Source organism: Prionailurus viverrinus, chromosome B1 (genome assembly GCF_022837055.1).
Source record: "Prionailurus viverrinus isolate Anna chromosome B1, UM_Priviv_1.0, whole genome shotgun sequence".
Lineage (NCBI taxonomy): Eukaryota > Metazoa > Chordata > Mammalia > Carnivora > Felidae > Prionailurus > Prionailurus viverrinus.
This window is the reverse complement of record NC_062564.1, coordinates 544,663-565,591: the sequence shown is the minus strand read 5'-3', so window position 1 is coordinate 565,591 and position 20,929 is coordinate 544,663. Positions and strand designations below refer to the sequence as shown.

Below are 20,929 nucleotides of genomic sequence, written 5' to 3'. Positions count from 1 at the left end.
GACCGAGAAGCTGCAACTCCTACATAAGACCAACCCTTCCAGCCTGGGAGAGGTGGCGGTTTCCTCTAATGTATAAAACTCACACGGAGAGTCCAGCAAAATGAAGAAACAGAGTAATATGTTTGAAACAAAAGAACAAGGTAAAACCTAAGGAAATCTTAGTACCACAAAGATAAGTAACTTACCTGATACAAGAGTTCAAAATAATGGTCATAAAGATGCTCCCTGAGCTTGGAGGAAAAATGAAGAAAGAATCTCAAGAAAGAAACAGAAATATACAAAAGTACTTAGAAATCCAGAGCTAAAGAACACAATAACTGAATGGAAAAATACAGCAGACTAAAGGAAAGCAGAAGAAAGAATCAGTGAACTCTGAAACAGGGCAATGGAACTCCCCCCATCAGAGAAGCAAAAAAGGTAAAAGAATGAAAAAGAATTAAGAGAGCTTAAGGGAAGTGGACCAACATTCTCATTACAGGGAGAACAGAGAGAAAAAGGGCAAAAAAGTTAAGGAAACAATGGCTAGGGGTACCAGGTAGCTCAGTTGGTTAAATGTCCAACTCGATCTCAGCTCAGGTCTTGATCTCAGGGTCATGAGTTCAAGCCCCACATTGGGATCCGTGCTAGGTGTGGAGCCTACTTAAAAAAAAAAGAAAAAGAAACAATGGCTGAAAACCTCCTTACTCTGGGAACAGAAACAGACATCCAGACCCAGGAAGCCCAGAGAGTTCTAGTAAGATGAATTCAAAGAGATCCATACTAAGACACATTGTAATTCAACTGTCAAAACTTAAGGACAGGGCAAGAATTTTAAAAACAGCAAGAGAAAAACAACTGGTTGTATATAAGAAAACCCTGTAAGACTCCCACAGACTTTTCAGTGGAAACTTCGCAGGCTGGAAGGAGGGGCAGGATGTATTCAAAGTGCTGGAAGAAAAAAACGCCAACTGAGATTACCGTACCCTGCACAGCTGTCCTGTAGAACTGAGGCGAGATGGTTTCCTAGGCAAGCAGGACTCACAGGAGTTCATCACACTAGATGAGCCTTACAAGAAGTGCCTGAGGGACTTCTTCAACATGGAGGGGGGAGGGGGAGAGGGGGAGAGGGGGAGGGAGACACAAAGGAATGATTCCAAACTCAGTTTTAGAGGTCAGCAGTGCTTTCATACCAAATTGGACATGAACAGCATGAGAGAAGAAACTTACAGGTTCATATCCCTGATGAATATAGATGCAAAACCCTTAATCAAATATTAGCAAAGCAAATCAACATAACATTAGAAGCATTATACACTATGCTCAAATGGGTTTATTCCAGGGATTCAAAGATGGTTCAACATCTGCACATCAATGTGATATACTACATTAACAAAAGGAAGAATAAAAATCATATGATCAACATAACAGATGCACAAAAATCGTTTGACAAAATTCGACAAACATTTAGGACAAAAACTCTCAGGAGGGTACAGATGAACCTACCTCAACATAATAAAGGCCATATATGACAAGCCCACAGCTAACATCATACTCAATGAAGAGCTGAAAGCTTCTCCTCTAAGACCAGGAGCAAGACAAGGATAGCCACCACTTCTGCCACTTTTAGTCAATATTAGACTGGAAGTCCTTTCTAATTTTGCAAGAAAAGAAATAGGAAGCATTCAAATTGTAAAGAAAGAAGTAAAACCATCATTATTTCCTGGTAACATGATCTTATACATAGAAAACCCTGAAGACTCCATCAAAAGACTATTAGAATAAATGAGGTCAGAAAAATGTAGGATACAAATATATAAAAATCTATGTTTTCTAACACTAATAAGGAACTCTCAAGAAGATAAATTTAAAAATTCAGTAAACAGCTTCATTTACAATTAATTGTGCCAAAAAGAATAAAATACCTAGAAATAAATTTAACCTAGGAGATTAAAGACTTGTACACAGAAAACCACAAGACATTAATGAAATAAGCTGGAGATGACATATAAATGGAAAGATATTCCATGTTCATGGACAGGTACAATTAATATTGTTAAAATGTCCATACCCGAAAGCAATCTACAGAATTAATGTAATCCCTATAGATATTCCAATGACATTTCTCAAAGAAATAAACAATCCTAACATTTATATATAACCACAAAAGACCCCAAATATCCAAACTAATCTTGAGAAAGAAGTACAAAGCTGGAAGCATCATGCTCCCTGATTTCATACTATGTTATAAAACTATACTAATCAGAACAAAATAGTATAAGTAAATAAAGATGGTCATGGGTCAATGGAACAGAACAGAGAGTGCAGAAAAAACCCACATATGCATGGTCAATAAATCTAAGACAAAGGAGCCAAGAATATCCAATGGGGAAAGGACAGTCCCTTCAGTAAATGGTGCTGGGAAAACTGGACAGCAACATGCAAGGAGGAGGAAGCTGGACCACTTTTTTACCCCATTCACAAAAATTAACCCAAAACGGACTGAAGAATCAAATGTAAGACCTGAAACTATAAAACTTCTAGAAGAAAACAACAAGCAGTAAACTCCTTGACGGTCATCTTGGAAATGATTTTTTTGGGTTTGACACCAAAAAGCAAAAGTAAACCAGTGGGTCCTATCAAAACAAAAAGCTTCTGCAAAGAAAACCATCAACAAAATAAAAAGACAACCTTCCAAATGGGAGAAAATATTTGCAAATCGTGTGTCTGATAAGAGGTTAATATAAAAAAGTGTTTTTAAAAACTCACTCAGTAAAAGAAAAAAGAAAAAAAAAAAAGAAAGAAAAAGAAAAAAAGGCCAAACAATCCAATTTAAAAAGGAGCAGAGAATGGGGATGGACATTCTTCCAAAGAAGACACACAGATGCCAACAGACATATTACAAGGTGCTCAGTATAGCAGTAATCAGGGAAATCCGCTCAAAACCACAATCAGAGACCACCACACACCTGTCAGATTGTCTAGTATCAAAAAGGCAAATAGCAAGTGTTGGCGAGGACCTGGAGAAAAGAGAGCCTGCATGCACTGTTGGTGGAGGTGCGAACTGGTGCAGCCACTGTGGAAAACAGTGTGGACACTTCTCAAAATATTAAAAATAGATACCCTATGATCCAGCAATTCCACTTCTGGTTTTGTTTCCAAGAAAACACCAATTTGAAGAGACGTGTGCACCCGTATAGTCAGTGCAGCATTACTTACAACAGCCAAGACATGGAAGCAGCCTGAGTGTCCACTGACTGAAGATGATGTGTGCACATGTACACATATACACGTACATACATGCGCATATGCACATACACACTGGAATATCATTCAGCCATAAAAAAGAAATCCGGCCATTTGTGACAACAAAAAAAAATAAATAAAGTCCTGCTCCAACAAAACCAAACTCAGGTATTGTGGAGCCTGAAGCTTATAAAAATTTAGGAATCTTAAGAAAAAGAAAATATTTATGTTAAATTTTAAAAACATAATCACGAAATACACATTCTGAAACGGTCACAAATACTACAAAACAAACACAAAAACAAAACACATTCCAACTACATCCGCTAGATTAAATGATAAAAACCAAACTCCAGGTGGCGTTCACCAAAGGGGAACCTTCTTACTGTCAGAAGCAGGAAAACGTAGGCCTGATCCCACTGAGGGCTCACACAAGGTCACAAGGACCTGTCTTTCAGCTCCGCTGCCAGCGGGGACAGCTCTGCTCCCCAACTCCACGGGGTCGCCAACTCCTAGCACCTTGGCTCCCATCATCACAATGCTGAGTCTAGCAAGTGGGGGTTGGGACTTCACCAAGAGCTCAAACAGTCCAGAACCCACACCTTCTGGCTGCACCTGGCTGAAGCCAGTCACTATGCCAGGACACAGTATGTGCTGGCTGCTCAGCCGTGCTCACCTAATCCACAATATACAAACATCTGTTGTGTTTCCATATATTAATAACAAGATACCAAAAGGAAAAATTAAGACAGCAATCCCAATTATAATTGCATCGAAAAGAATATCTAAGAACAAATTTAATCGAGGAGGTCAAAGACATGTATGCTGAAAACTAAAGGACACTAAAAAAAAAAAAAATACAAAAACTGAAGAAGACACAAATAAATGGAAAGACATGCTGTGTTCACAGACTGAAAGAACTAATATTGTTAGCATGTCCACACTACCCAAAACAATCTACCGATTCAACACAATCCCTGTCTAAAGTCCAAAGGCACATTTCACAGAAGCAGAACAAATAACCCTAACATATATGGAACCATAAAAGACTGTGAATAGCCAAAGCTATCCTGAGAAAGAAAAACAAAGCTGGGGGCATCATGTACCCCGATTTCAAACTATATCGCAAAGCTGTAATACTCAATACAGCGTTGGCATAAAAGGCATGCAAATGAACAGAACAGAGTGTGCAGAAATGAACCCTCATATACGTGGTCAATTAATTCAGAACGATGGAGTCAAGGGTGGGGAAAGAAGAGGCTCCTTAGTAAATGGTGTTGGGGAAGTGGACACCTTCATGCAAAAGAAGGGTACTGGATCACTACCTTACCCCCCCAAGATTAAGTCACAATGGATTAAATACTTGAACGTAAGACCCGAAACCATAAAACTCCTGGAAGAAAACATAGGGGTGAGCTCCTGGATATTCACTGGTCTGGGTGACGATTTTTAATCTGACACCAAAAGCACGGGCAACAAAAGCAAAAATAAACAAGTGGAACACATCAAACTAAAAAGCTGTACATACGGGTGCCCAGGAGGCTCAGTCCTAGTTGAGCGTCTGACTCTCGATTTTGGCTCAAGTCATGATCTCTCAGTCATGGGATCGAGTGTGCAACCTGCTTAAGACTCTTTCCCTGGGGCGCCTGGTGGCTCAGTTGGTTAAGTATGACTTCAAGCACTAGAGAATCTCCCAAATTCTCTATCCATCTTTGTGATCAGAGACCCATTTTGCATTCTCGTAGGGGAACCAAAAATACGGCCTCTTTCCTTTTTCCTTGGCGGGGGACCCACAACTGAACTGGTATTTTCAGTAGAGTTGACAATACTTTCTGTGGAGCCCCAAATTTACGATGCCCGCCACTGCTATGTCCACTGAGAAGCAAATGACCAAAATAAACCTTAAATTATTGAAACTGGGATTTGAAACAACGTTCAATGAGATGTCAATAAAAATAATGCAATGAAAAGGTTTAATAAACTAAACGCAAAGGGAGAAGATGCTAGAAATGTCACTGTTAAGGCAGAGCTAAGCCCCACATAGCTGCCCCCCCCCCCCCACCACCACCACACTTCAGCCTCACAGGAGCACTGCCTTCTCTCAACGGCCTCCTCAGAGCCTGCAGCTACTAAGCATGGTGCAGTCTGATGGGAAAGGCTACCAATTCTCAAAGACACAGTATCCGGACCCGCCTCTGCAATACCTTCCTTTGCAAAAATCCTACAAGATCTGTCACCAAATGTCACACTGAGTAGCAACAACACCCTGATGGGGTGACCGAGCCAGATGAGGACTTAGTATGGTTCTCCCCAAGCCAAAGGCTCACGGTGTATCTGGGGGCTGCTCCCTTTTCTCCTCATCCAGTCTGTTGCCTACTATCTTGTTGACCATGTTCCCCACCATCCGACTGCACGGACACTGCCCTGGGCACATGCGCATCCTCCCTCCACTAGAATCCCGAACTGGGTATCCCGTCGTCACTGTGTGGCCCAGCCCACCCACCCTCTCTTGTGCATCTACAGGGGAGTGAAGGAACCTCCCCAGGAGGGTGCAAGATGAAGTACCCACGTATCAAACCGTGCTCTGCCGTACAAGACTCTGTACGCTCCACACATCTTTTAAGGGAAGAATGAGGCATGCAAAATAGAGGTGAATGTTCACTCCATCATCAACCTCCACAGTATCACGAATGTTGCTTGAAAAAGCAGCTTAGTCAGGATTCAAAGTATGAACGGGTCAGCCCTACCTGAATTAACCCTGTTGAACCATGTAATTTCTTACCTACATGCTCACCTTTTGATCCTAAAATGAGGCAAAAGAGAGCAAGGGGATTTTAAAGGTCTTGTATTCTCATGCCCATTATAAAACATTTTACAAAGCTGGTTAGAATCTTGAGTGTGTAAATTATTTTTACTAGCTTTAGAAAGCCCATCTTCAACCAAAGAATTGGGAATGCTGTTTCTCACAGACGTTCAGAGAAAGAGGTAATTTTCCTCAGCAATTTGGAATGGTGGTTACATATGGTTTTATTTTCTGCAAATTTTAGTTCAAAGTTAAATTGCTTTTTCTTCCAGGGTAAGAAAAATATCAGACACTGGCTATATAGTTCTGGGTCATCTGTGGCCTTTCCCCATAGGTTAGGATATGCATTTTTGTGGCAATAGGCAAAAGGAGAACAACAAAGAAACAAGAGTGGGGAAGAGGGCAACCAGAAGGTGTAAAGGACAGACAGTTAACTCATTCCGCCTTCACTTCGCCCAACGAATAAAGCCCTGTCTCACTAAGCACAACTGGATAGGTTTCGATGGCGCAGAGAAGCATCGATCAGCAAAGCTTACTATTTCAAAGGATTTTTAAATGAAGTTTCAAAGGGAGTGGGTGAGGGGAGAGTTTACAGGGAAGAGGGTGAGGGAGACAGGTGGAAACAGAGTTTATCAGGTAAAGAAAACATAGCTTGAGTGGATGTTCGCTAATCTTGTGTGTATACAGAAAAACGTGTGGGAATGTGTGGGGAAAAATACACAAGGAAGAAAAGAAACTCATGCAAATTCCTTAGAGTAGAAGTGGCAGTAACATCGTATTTCACGCCTGACAGCTTTTTCAGTCTGACATTTCCCAGACTCTTTATCCATCCTAAAATGGTGACTTCTGGAGTCTCCACGTTTAACAGTAGGTCATGAGGAGTCCATGCAGACATCAACCATTTCCACATGTATTCAACCAACCTTGTATTTAAATAATTTGCTACGAAAACTGGAAGACAAAAAAAATAACTGAAAATTCACAGCTGTGTGACATTATCTAATACTGATAGCATGCATAATTACCAATCTTATATAAAATTTACATTCATCAATATTCAATAAAATTCAGAATGGAAGAGAAATGCCACAATATATACATGTTATCTTTACTCTAATTATAATCTGAAATATATCCTATAATTTGAATATAGTCAAATACTACAAACCAGTCTCTAATCTAAAGCACTACATTTCTGTCAGAAAATCAGACAGGCTGAAGTAAAAAAATAAACTATTGGGACTACATCAAAATAAAAAGCTTCTCTACGGCAAAGGAAACAATCAGCAAAACTAAAAGACAACATACAGAACAGGAAAAGATAATTGCAAATGACATATCCGATAAAGGGTTAGTATCCAAAATACATAAAGAACTTATACAACTCAATACCCCAAAAAACAATTAAAAAATGGGCAGAAAACGTTTCTCCAAAGAAAGCATACAAATGACCCACAGACACATGAAAAGATGCTCAACATCGCTCATCATCAGAAAAATGCAAATCAAAACCACAATGAGATATCACCTCACACACCTGTCAGAACAGTTAAAATCAACAACACCAGAAAGACCAAGCGCGGTTAAGGATGCAGAGAAAGGGGAGCCCTCGTGCACCGCTGCTGGGAATGAAAACTGGTGCAGCCACTCTGGAAAACGCTATGGAGGTTCCTCAAAAAGTTAAAAATAGAACTACCCTACAACCCAGCAATTGCATTACTGGGTATTTACCCAAAAAATATAAAAGCACTAACTCACAGGGATACATGCACCCTTTGTTTATGGTAGCATTAGTTACGAGAGCCAAGATATGGAAGCAGCCCAAGTGTCCACTGACCAATGGATGGATGAAGGAGAAGTGAACGGAATATCACTCAGCCATAAAAAGAATGAAATCTTGCCATTTTCAATGACGTGGATGGAGCTAGAGTACATTATGCTGAGCGAAATAAGTCAAAGACAAATACCAAATGACTTCATTCACACGTGGAACTTAAGAAACAAAGATGAGCAAGGGGAAAAAAAGTGGCAAAGCTAAGAAACAGACTCTTAACTATGAAGAACAAACTCATGGTCACCAGAGGGGGAGATAGGTGGGCCATGGGTGAAACAGGGGATAGGGATTAATGAGTACACGTCTCATGATGAAAAAAATAATAAAATGATTTCTTAAAAATGAAAATCAGATGTCCTCCCTGTTAAAAATACAGAGTTGGTAATTATGCAAATGCAAAATTAAAATATACAGTGAAACTGAGGTGGCTGGGTGACTCGGTTGGTTGAGTGTCCGAATTCAGCTCAGGCCATGATCTTGCGGTTTGTGGGTTCGAGCCCGGCATCGGGCTCTGTGCTGACATCTCAGAGCCTGGAGCCTGCTTTGGATTGTGTCTCCCTCTCTCCCTGCCCCTCCCCCACTCATGCTGTGTCTCTGTCTCTCAAAAACAAACATTAAAAACAATTTTTAAAAAATATATACAGTAAAATCAATTACTAGATCCGTAACACCTTGAAGGAAGAAGCCCTGAGATCTTCCTAATCCTTCGGATGTTCAAATAGCATTTGTGGTAGAGACTGCCAGTCACCATCCCCGCTTCCGTTTTCACACCATCTCTGAGGTTTATCTGAACACACAGCTGTGCATCAGAGAGACCACGCCCCCTAGTTCCCATGCATCTCATGCTCCAGCCAAGAGGTGAGCAAATGTGACACACGTGTCCTGCTCCTCTCCTGCCCTGCTGACTGGACCGTGGGCGATACACCCCCTTCGACTGTGCAGAAGGGCCAGCAGAGCACCAGCACAGAATGTCTTTCCATCCCTGAGCAGAGTCACTACACCAACTCAGGATTTCCAGGGAGAGAAACAGACTTCCTGTCTTGTGCAAGCCACTGTCATCAGGAGTCTCGGCTACATGCTGCCAAGACCGTATCTTCATTTCCTGAGCTCCTCAGCTATAATGTGGGGTCGACGGTAATCCCGTTTCCTCAGATTACTGTAAAGGTTACCTGTTTTACATAGAAGAGAACAGCACCTGTTGGTGGGCACTACACAGTCTACTGTGTGTCTGGGCAAACTCAGCCAGAGTACAAGTTATGGAGCTTTTCTGGGACTTCAAAAATAGAAGCCATAAATGTTAGGCAGGCAGATGGCGTGGTTCTGCTATAACTTACATGCTGTGATTCAGGTTGCGTTGGTTATTCTCTCTCTCAAGTTCCCGACTCCAGGATTCACATCTCTTCCATCCATCTTCTGTTTTAATCCAGCTCCATCCAGGAGATCTCCAGTCCTGACCCAAAAATGGCATAGTTCCCCCTGTAAAAGAATTTATGTTAAGAATTTATGTAATTAGCAAGTTTCCTTTCATTCAGAACATTTGTTTTAATGTTTATTTTTGAGAAAGAGAACGTGTGCACACACACGTGCGCACAAGTGGGGGAGGGGCAGAGAGCGAGAGAGAGACAGAATCAGAGGCAGGATCCAGGCTCTGAGCTGTCAGTGCGGGGCTCGAACCCACGAACTGTGAGATCATGACCTGAAGCTGAAGTCAGATGCTCAACCAACTGAGCCACCCAGGTGCCCCTCATTTTTAAAAAATGTTTATTTTGAAAGAGCAGAGGGGAGGGACAGAGAGAGAGAGAGAGAGAGAGAGAGAGAGAGAGAGAGAATCCCAAGCAGGCTTTGTGCTGTGTAACACAGGGCTTGATGTCACAAATCAAAGATCATGACTCGAGTTGATATGAAGAGTCAGGATGCTTGACCAACTTGAGCCAGCCAGGTGCCCTGAGAACATTCATTGATTCTAAAGAATAAAGCTCTTAATATTTAAATGTCTGCATGTGCCTTAAATGCTGGCTAGACACAGGGGAGCAAAGAGGACACAGTACCTCAGTTGCACCAAAATGATAAGAAGGGCTATGTATTGGTGGACGCACTAGCCCAACATTGCATATGTCAGGAAAGGTTTACCTGAGGGGCCATCTCAGCTGGGACCTGGAGAACAAGTAGGAGTCAAGGAGTGAGGAAGAACGGGAGCATTACAGCAAACGGAAAAACTCTCTCCACCAGAATTAGAAGCAACGTAACACGAGACATATTTGTGTTCAGCGCCATCTGTGCGTCAACCTGGTTGCAGCTCACAGTAGGACAGCAAGCATAGGGAGCTGTGAGAAGGGAGACTGGAGCAGTGCCCAAGTCAGAGGACTGGACTTTCCTGCAAGGGCAGCGAGGGGCCAAGAAAGGAACTTCCACAGGTACACGATTCGATTAGACCCAAGTGTTACAAAAGCCTCAGGGTCCCACTGTGAGGACGGAGGTCGGGGGACACGTGGCGGGAAGAAGAGTTAGGACTGGCTGTTACGGAATACAAGCCTTTATGAGGTGCAAGAGTAGGGCTGCAGAAGACACAGATGCTAGAAGCACTTAGGAGGCAGGGTCACCAGCAATCAAGGCCTTGTTTGTCTTGCTCTCTGACGCTAAGGGGACCAGCTACCACACCTCAGCTATGCCCGGGAGAGGCCCGTGGGGCACGGAGCAACCCCAGGCTGGCTGCACGTGTGAGGGGAAGTCAGAGAGACAGATTGGAGTTTGTTGAACCTGCCTCTGAGATAAGGAATAAAGAAAGAAGAGACGTTAATTTCAGTTTTGGACAGGCCTGTCAGATCCACTGAGTCTGTGGCAACAGGACAGCACTATACTAGAATCCGCGTATAAGGACCCAGGTATAAAAATCATGACCTTCAGGGCACCTCGGTGGCTCAGTCGGTTAAGTGTCTGACTCCTGGTTTCGGCTCAGGTCATGATTCCACAGTTCCTAAGTTTGAGTCCCACACTGGGCTCTATGCTGACAGCATGGAGCCTGCTTGGGATTCTCTCTCTTTCTGCCCCTCCCCTGCTGGCTCTCTCAAAATAAGTAACTTTATAACTTGGTGACAAAAAGAGCTCAAATACTAGCTCTTCCATTGCCTGGACCTGCCTTCCTGTGGCTCAGTGCTTTTCAACCCTCACTGTGCATTAACCTGACAGTCTTAGAAGCTTTTAGAAAATACAAGTGCTTGGCTTCATTCCAGACAATTAAATACAGGTATTTGTGCGTGACAGGTAAGTGCATTTTTTTTTTTTTTAACAATGCCAGGCACGCAAGGGAGCTCAACAAACACTGAATGGACGCATATACAGATCCATCGCTCAGAAGAGACAATAAGGCTGGAGAACACAATAGGAAAACCGTCAGCATTCAGGTAGTCATCAAAGCCATAGGAATAATACCTATGGAATGACACCTAGGGATGTTTCCCCCACAGAGAATAACAGTGGGAAAAAAACAGAGGCAAGGGAAAAACTCTAAGGGACAATGACATTTAAGAGACAAGCAGATAAAGATGAGCCAAGAAAGGAAATTGAAAAGGAAGAGCCTAAGAGGTAGGCGGTAGGGAGCAGGAAGTCAAGAGAAGAATGTATTTCAAATGACTGGCAGAAAGGAAAACATTATTAACAAGCTAGTATGGTAAATATTCAAAAGTGTATATTGAATTTAGCTACAAAAACATAACTGAGAGATCAGCCAAAAATAGTTTCAATAGAATAATGTATTATATTAATCTCAGGTCCAAAGTAGACTTGGAGCATTTCTCTAATGTACGGTATTTCTAACACAGAGTACCTGAGTGATAAAAGTTTTTCAAATATAATCTCCCAACTATATTATAACTAACAAAAAACAGGCTACTAGATAGACTTTGATACTGCCTTAGAAGAGACAAAAAAAGGAAAGTCCAAGTCTTCAGCAACATTGCTGGGTCAATTCTACATGCTCATTTCCCTAAATGGCATATGAAATGTTCTTGTATACCAAGAGGATCTCAAAACCCCACTCAACTTGAGTTTCCAGCAAGAACACATCTTTTATAGTCACACATTCATTCACTTAAATTCTTACTTTAGAAAGTACTTAAATATCCCTATTTAAATACCAGCACTATTTTGGTAAGCATCATCTTGCAGACTTGTTTCAAGCTACCAACTACCCTCAAATGCAAAAGCTACCACCCATGCCTAGTCAATTCAGTTAACTAGAATCGTCTCCAATAGTATACAATGATTTTCTAAATTTTCATGAAGCTTCAGATATAGTCCAGAGAACACTCCTAACCCAAGAAGACAAGATGCTCTGAAACAGTTTAGTCTCATAAGACACACACGAGGGAACAATGTGTACGAGGACCATCTCTGAGATCTCTCGTTATCACAGATTTGGAAAAATCCGTGTTTAAAAAAACTGGCAACCATGCAGAATACTGCTAAACAGACCAAATATAGGGGTGCCTGGGTGGCTCAGTCGGCTCAGGTCATGATCTCACAGTTTGTGAGTTCAAGCCCCACATCAGGCTCTGTGCACAGAGCCTGCTTCAGATCCTCTGTCCCCCACCCCCTCTCTGCCCTTAGCCCACTCTTTTTTTTAAAAAACATTTTTTTTTCAATGTTTATTTATTTTTGGGAGAGAGACAGAGCATGAACGGGGGAGGGGCAGAGAGAGAGGGAGACACAGCATCGGAAACAGGCTCCAGGCTCCGAGCCATCAGCCCAGAGCCCGACGCGGGGCTCGAACTCACGGACCGCGAGATCGTGACCCGGCTGAAGTCGGACGCTTAACCGACTGCGCCACCCAGGCGCCCCCCCCCCACTCTTTCTTTCAAAAGTAAACATTTAAAAAAATAAATAAATGGGAGCATCTGGGTCCTGCTTCGGATTCTGGGTCCTGCTTCAGATCCTGTGTCTCCCTCTCTCTTGCCCCTTCCCCACTCATATGCACACGCTCTCTCTCTTAAAAACAAATAAACATTAAAAAATAAATTAAAAAGACAACGCAAGTGAGAAAACACACAATGTATGGAAATATATTTTAAAAACATAAAAAAATGTGTATGTATGTACTGAGTGACAGAATAACTAAAAGAAATTCAAAGTAAAAAATATCCAGCCATCTAGGACCTCTGAAGAAAAACTAGGACATGATCTTGGCCTTAAAGCCCATGGTTAGATCTTAAGTGGAGAGACTAGGGAAAAATACCAATCCCAGAAATGGTGGGCAAAAAGAAACGAAGATGGGAATACAAGTGACACCTTTCAGAATAGTGAACAGAACAGGTCAGCTAGGAGAGAAATCTTCGGGCAGGCTGGTAGGTAGGGTGGAAAGGTGTTCAGAAGCCTTGAATAGCAAAGGTGTTTAGGCTTTATTCTCCAAATAAAAGTTTTTGGGCAATGTGGTGATGTGAGCAGTGTTGTTCTGAGAATGATCTGCCTGGGTCTGTGGAGAAGACGGAACGGGAGGGTGGAGGCGGAAAGCACAAGTAATCAAGCAAGAGACAGCTCTGCCGACACCTCCACTAACACACTTTCTTAAAAGATGATGACACACGTTGTACTTGTCTAGTCGGGCACTAGGCCCACTCACCACTTAATACACTTCTATTCAGGCCTCAAAAGCAACTTCTATGACGTTTAACCAAAGTTTTCAGTGTAAAGAGTCAGCTTAGTATTTCAAGTAAGATAATCAACTCTTTTGCAACTACCTCTGTGAGCAATGAATGGTTAGCCTGAATATTTCACATGTAGGTGTTTGTACTTACAGGGACTGGAAGGAATGAAATGCAGCTACATAAAAAACAGTACATTTCTGGGGCACCTGGGTGGCTCAGTCGGTTGAGCGGCAGACTTCGGCTCACATCATGATCTCGTGGTTCATGAGTTCAAGCCCTACATCAGGCTCACTGCTGACAGTGTGGAGCCTGCTTCAGATTCCCTGTCCCTCTCTCTGCCCCTCCTCCACTGGTGCTCTCTCAAAAATAAAACGTTTTGGGGCGCCTGGGTGGCGCAGTCGGTTAAGCGTCCGACTTCAGCCAGGTCACGATCTTGCGGTCCGTGAGTTCGAGCCCCGCGTCGGGCTCTGGGCTGATGGCTCAGAGCCTGGAGCCTGTTTCCAATTCTGTGTCTCCCTCTCTCTCTGCCCCTCCCCCGTTCATGCTCTGTCTCTCTCTGTCCCAAAAATAAATAAACGTTGAAAAAAAAATTTAAAAAAAAAATAAAAAAATAAATAAAACGTTTTTAAAAAATAGTACATTTCCAAGGTTTTTATTTTCAACACCGAGGAAAAGATTTGTTCTCCTGTAGACATGAGGATTCCAGAGATTTGACATATTATCTTCTTTGGGTCACAATGAAGCTTCATTTTAAGGTGTAATCCTATACAGTTCATGAACTAAAGCAGACTCTGGAAGAAGACTTATTAGAAACAAAAAGCCATCAGGGAAAAGCAAGAAGCAAAATGGACAAGAAGCAATGTGAAAGGTCTGGTGCCAAATTTTCAAAAATACTCCCAACCTGAGCCATCTAAATTTGCAGATCAGAACTACTACTAAACTTCTGGAATGATGAACCCATCACTTTTGACGGAAATATATTTATCTGTCTTGCTAAAGACCTGAATTGCTACACCTTAATAAATTTTAACTACAATCACATTTGTTTTGAAAAATTTCAAACACAAAAATAAAAGCAAAACTTACTCCTGAAAATTATTAAGCACGTAAGAGCAGCTACTCAGAGGCGGCTACTCTGTCGTGAAGTAGCTGGTACAATTTGAAATTTTATGCACAGGTCATGCTAACGGATGTCAGAGAGCATAGGGGCTGAACCCTCAAAAATCTTCACTTCATCTCTATTGCACACAGCAGGGCGTGCGGGTGGAAACTCCCAACATGGGAGGCAGGTCAAACCCAGAAAGGTCTTCCTCCAAGCATTTTCCTTTTCTTAACTAATGATACAATAGCAATGTGTATTAGATCTTAGTGTGAGTTAGGCATTCTTAAGATCAACTTACCTGTATTATCTCAGCCCTCACACTGCCCTAAAAGATAGAAAATGTTGCCATCCCCCCTTTTACAGGCTTAATTCTCCATTTTACAGATGAAGAAACTGAGGCACAACATCTGCAGAGCTGGGAGTTACATTCCTACAGTTTCATTCCATGGTCTATGCTCTATGCCTGCATGTTTATAAAAAAGTTTTTTTTAATGTTTATTTATTTTTGAGAGAGAGAGAGAGAGAGAGAGAGAGAGAGCGCGCGCGCGCACAGGCATGCACGTGCGCGAGCGGGGGAGGGGCAGAGAGAAAGGAAGACACAATCCGAAGCAGGCTCCAGGCTCTGAGCTGTCAGCGCAGAGCCCGACGCAGGGCTCGAACTCACAAACCATGAGATCATGACCTGAGCTGAAGCCGGACACTCAACCGACTGAGCCACCAAGCACCCCATATCCCAGCACGTTTGTAACAGCAATTCGTGAGCACCCTGTGAAAACAAAGGTCATAAAACTGTGTTTTCTTTTTTTTTTTTTTTTTTTTTTTTTTACTGTTACCTTATATAGATCATATCTGGCGCTGTATGCAAAAGTAATGACTGATCTAAATATAAAAACACTCAGGAAAACATACCAGCCTTGTAAAAGGCTACATGTACTTCACTGTTTGTCTTAAGTTAGGTGAAAAGGAACCACAGGAAAGGGTACTCACAGCCCTTATTAAGTTCATCCCCCAGAAATTGAAAGCTGTTCTGTGCAGAGCTCAAGGCAATGCTACACATACTATACTCAGATAAGAAAATCACAGATAATAGCAAGGCAGTTCCACAGTCAAGGAAAACAGCTGGCAAACGAGTTTCTTTTCCCCTTATTTCTTATGTCTTAACATAAATTTTGAGTAACTTCCATTGTTCTGCGTCAAGAAAGACTGGTCCTCAATTTCACAAGCACTTGATCTCTTTCACTACTTTCTTATCCTTACAAGATTTCCAAGTAATTTAGAGCCAAACATGAACAGGGCTTAGAAGCATGGAAGAACTTGATGCCAAAAGAACCTCAAGAGATGGTGAGTGGTGGATTGAGAATCAGAAATGGGATTTACTGTAACAAGGCCTGAGTGAGGATCACAGAGGCCTCCAAGAAACAGAGACCAGGAAATAAAGAGGGAAACTAAAACGGAAGAGGAGTATGAATTCTTAGGAAAGAATGCGAAAACGTGTATTCTGATTAGGGATGGAGGTTACAGATTTGGAAAAGGCAAGAAATGAGGGTTTCCAGAGAAAAGAACAGATTCTTAAGAACATCCTACTCGGGGCGCCTGGGTGGCGCAGTTGGCTAAACGTCCAACTTCAGCCAGGTCACGATCTCACAGTCCGGGAGTTCGAGCCCCGCGTCAGGCTCTGGGCTGATGGCTCGGAGCCTGCAGCCTGTTTCCGATTCTGTGTCTCCCTCTCTCTCGGCCCCTCCCCCATTCATGCTCTGTCTCTCTCTGTCCCAAAAATAAAAACAAAAAAAAACAAAAAAAACGTTGAAAAAAAGAACATCCTACTAAAGAATGAATGGGCGAACCAAGAAGTTAAAGAGGAAGTTAAAAAGCATATGGAAGTCAATGAAACAACACCACAACCCAAAACCTCTGGGACACAGCAAAGGCGGTCATAAGAGGAAAGTATAGAGCAATCCAGGCCTTCCTAAAGAAGGAAGAAAGAGCTCAGATACACAAACTAACCTTATGCCTTAAGGAGCTAGAAAAAGAATAGCAAATAAAACCCAAAACCAGCAGAAGACAGGAAATAAAGATTAGAGCAAAAATTAATGCTATCGAAGCCAAAAAAAAACAAAAAACAAAAAACAAAAAAAAAAAACAAAAAAAAACCAGTAGAACAGATCAATGAAACCAGAAGCTGGTTCTTTGAAAGAATTAACAAAATTGATAAACCACTAGCCACTTTGATCAAGAAGAAAAAGGAAAGGACCCAAATAAATAAAATCAAGAATGAAAGAGGAGAGATCACAACCAACATAGCAGAAATAAAAACAATAAGACAATATTATGAGCAATTATATGCCAATAAAATGGGCAATCTGGAAGAAACAGACAAATTCCCAGAAACATATACACTACCAAAACTGAAACAGGAAGAAATAGAAAATTTGAACAGACCCATAACCAGTAAGGAAATCAAATTAGTAAATCAAAAATCTGCCAAAAAACAAGAGTCCAGGGCTGGATGGCTTTCCAGGGGAATTCTACCAAACATTTAAGGAAGAGTTAACATCTATTCTCTTGAAGGTGTTCCAAAAAATAGAAATGGAAGGAAAACTTCCAAACTCTTTCTATGAAGCCAGCATTACCTTGATTCCAAAACCAAACAGAGACCCCACTAAAAAGGAAGACAATAGACCAATTTCCCTGATGAACATGGATGCAAAAATCCTCAACAAGATATTAGCCAACCAGATCCACCAATACATTAAAAAAATATTTCACCACGACCAAGTGGGATTTCTACCTGGGATGCAGGGTTGGTTCAATATCTGCAAAACAACGCAATTCATCACATCAATAAAAGAAAAGACAAGAACCATATGATCCTCTCAATAGATGCAAAGAAAGCATTTGACAAAATACAGCATCCTTTCTTGATAAAAAACCCTCAAGAAAGTAGGGATAGAAGGAGCATACCTTCAGATCACAAAAGCCATACACGAACAAGCCAACACTAATATCATCCTCAATGGGGAAAAACAGAGCTTTCCCCCTAAGGTCAGGAACAAGACAGGGATGTCCACTCTCGCCACTGTTATTCAACATAGTATTGGAAGTCTTAGCCTCTGCAATCAGACAACACAAAGAAACAAAAGGCATCCAAATCAGCCAGAAGGAAGTCAAACTTGCACTCTTCACAGGTGACATGGTACTCTATATGGAAAACCCAAAAGATTCCACCAAAAAACTGCTAGGATTCACGAATTCAGCAAAGTTGCAGGATATAAAATCAATGCACAGAAATCAGTTGCATTCCTATACACCAACAATGAAACGACAGAAAGAGAAATCAAGGAATGGATCCCATTTACAGTTGCACAAAAAACCATAAAATACCTAGGAATAAATCCAACCAAAGAGGTGAAAAGTCCATATGCTGAGAACTATAGAAAGCATATGAAAGAAATTAAAGAAGACACAAAAAAATGGAAAAAGATTCCATGCTCCTGGATACGAAGACCAAATACTGTTAAAGGGTCGATACTACCCAAAGCAATCTACATATTCAGTGCAATCCCATCAAAGTAACACCAGCATTCTTCACAGAGCTAGAACAAATAATCCTAAAATTTGTATGGAACCAGAAAAGCCCCCGACTAGCCAAAGCAATCTTGAAAAAGAAAACCAAAGCAGGAGGCATCACAATCCCAGACTTCAAGCTATACTACAAAGCCGTCATCATCAAGACAGTATGGGACTGGCACAAGAACAGACACTCAGATCAATGGAACAGAATAGAGAACCCAGAAATGGACCCCCAAACGTATGCCAACTCATCTTTGACAAAGCAGGAAAGAATATTCCATGGAATAAAGACCGTCTCTTCAAGTGGTGCTGGGAAAACTGGACAGCGACATGCAGAAGAATGAACCTGGACCACTTTCTTACACCATACACAAGAATAAACTCAAAGTGGATGGAAGACCTCAATGTCTGACAGGAAGCCATCAAAATCCTCAAGGAGAAAGCAGGCAAAAACCTCTTTGATCTTGGCCGCAGCAACTCCTTACTCAACACGTCTCCAGAGGCAAGGGAAACAAAAGCAAAAATGAACTACTGGGACCTCATCAAAATAAAAAGCTTCTGCACAGCGAAGGAAACAGTCGGCAAAACTAAAAGGCAACTGACAGAATGGGAAGAGTATTTGCAAATGGCATATCAGATAAAGGGTTAGTATCCAAAATCTACAAAGAACTTCTCAAACTCAGCATCCAGAGAACAAACAATCGTGGGAAGAAACGGGCAAAAGACATGAATAGACACTTCTCCAAAGAAGACATCCAGAGGGCCAACCGACATGTGAAAAAAATGCTCAACATCACTCATCATCAGGGAAATACAAATCAAAACCGCAAAGAGATAACACCTCACACCTGTCAGAATGGCTAACATTAACAACTCGGGCAACAACACATGTTGGTGAGGATGTGGAAAGAGGATCTCTTTTGCATTGCTGGTGGGAATGCAAGCTGGTGCAGCCACTCTGGAAAACAGTATGGAGGTTCCTCAAAAAACTAAAAATAGAACTACCCTACAACCCAGCAAGTGCACTACTAGGCATTTATCCAAGGGATCCAGGTGTGCTCTTTCGAAGGGACACATGCACCCCCATGTTTATAGCAGCACTATCAACAATAGCCAAAGTATGGAAAGAGCCCAGATGTCCATTGATGGATGAATGGATAAAGAAGATGTGGTAGATATATACAATGGAGTATTACCCAGCAATCAAGAAGAATGAAATCTTGTCATTTGCAACTATGTGGATGGAACTGGAGGGTATTATGCTAAGTGAAATTAGTCAGAGAAAGACAAAAATCATATGACTTCACTCATATGGACTTTAAGAGACAAAACAGATGAACACAAGGGAAAGGAAAAAAATAAAACAGGGAAGGGGACAAAACAGAAGAGACTCATAAATATGGAGAACAAATTGAGGGCTGCTGGAAGGTTCGTGGGAGGGGGGATGGGCTAAATGGGTGAGGGGCACTACAGAATCTACTCCTGAAATCATTGTTGCACTATATGCTAATTCATTTAGATGTAGTTTTTAAAAAATAAAAAAGTAAAACAAGTTTAAAAAAAAAAAGGAAAGAACGGATTCTTCAGATGCGTGAGTTTTCAGAGTCTGAATAGGCCCACAGAGAGCAGTGGAATCCAGCAGGAAGGGTCCAAACGGAGTTCACAGTGAAGAGGAGGACGCAAAGCCCAGGCGTCAGCTGAGAGCGCAGGGAGTCAGGCACTGGGAGGATGCCAGAGCCACGGACGAGGACAGGGGACCGAGGACCGCGCAGCAGGTGCGGCGCGGTGTAGACGAGGGCAGGGGACCCAAGACCGCGCAGCAGGTGCGGTGCGGATAAGGAGCGCAGGGAGCAGGGGGTATCTCTGGGAGGAGAGGCTCGGGGCACGGGGCCACCGGCTCCAAGACACGGAGGAGCCCCGGGAACAGCTGAGAAGGCGGGGACGCGGCAAGGGACGCGCAGACCCCGAGGGAGGCGCCCCCAGCGGGGGAGCGCTGGACGCGGCGGAATCGCGGGCGTGCGGGGTGGGCGGCGGGCAAGGGAGGCCGCGCCGCCCAACGGAGGACCGCCTCTGTTCCCCACCCGGCGCGCCGAGGGTCCCCAACCCTACCTGGTGCGGGGCGGGCTGGGGGGAGGGGGGATCGCCGTCCCCACCTGGAGCGCAGACGCCCTCGGTCCCCACCTGACGGCCGAGCGGAGGTTTATTGCCGGAAGTCGTCCACCGCCTACTGGGGGAGCGCTGACAAGAAGCCCCGCCCCGGGCCGCGCTGATTGGCAGGTGCGGCTCCGCGTGGCCGTGTTGCTACCCGGCTCCCCGAGGCCGAGCCGCGCGCGTGCGCAGTGGGCACCGCCGCCGCCTTTCTGCGCGTGCTCAGTGGGTGCAGCTGGTCTGCAGACCCCCGCGGGCGTGGCGCGTCGTCCCCGCGTGGGAGGGCGCGCCTGCTTCCTGTGCGCGCTCCTGAGGGTGCAGCGGAGACTGGCTGGGAGGACCGGGTCGCGGAGGGTACCCGGGACCTACCCGCTGTCTGCTCCAGTTTCAACAGCTGCTCTCCCGGACACGCCTCAATGTCAGAAATGCACTTTACATTTGCCCCCAGCCTCTGGCGCGCCAGTTACCTTTTGTACTTAAGCTTAAGGCTCAAGCATTTTCCGTTTATAGACGATTTACGGTATTGAGATCTTCCAGGAAGGGTGGAGACGCCCCGGAGGGTCTTCTTGCACCTGTGGGCTTTTCCAATCACTAAACAAGAACGTTGGTGT

General features: G+C 43.1%; 1 protein-coding gene across 11 annotated transcripts in view; it reads right to left on the bottom strand.

Annotated features, from left to right (window-relative positions):
- The window catches only part of FBXO25 (F-box protein 25), a 52,600-nt gene extending 32,169 nt beyond the window's left edge, over window positions 1-20,431 (bottom strand). For 9 of the 11 annotated variants that reach the window (XM_047855269.1, XM_047855276.1, XM_047855273.1 and 6 more), the window contains exons 1-2: window positions 20,280-20,431; window positions 9,194-9,335 (exon numbers count right to left, since the gene is read on the bottom strand). In XM_047855269.1, coding sequence (XP_047711225.1) covers window positions 9,194-9,327 — 134 coding nt within the window. In that variant the 5' untranslated portion in view covers window positions 9,328-9,335; window positions 20,280-20,431. Of the gene's footprint in view, window positions 1-9,193; window positions 9,336-15,282; window positions 15,304-20,279 lie in introns of those variants that run through there. The other 2 variants (XM_047855274.1, XM_047855270.1) reach the window with 2 other exon arrangements.
- Window positions 20,432-20,929: the final 498 nt, after the last annotated feature.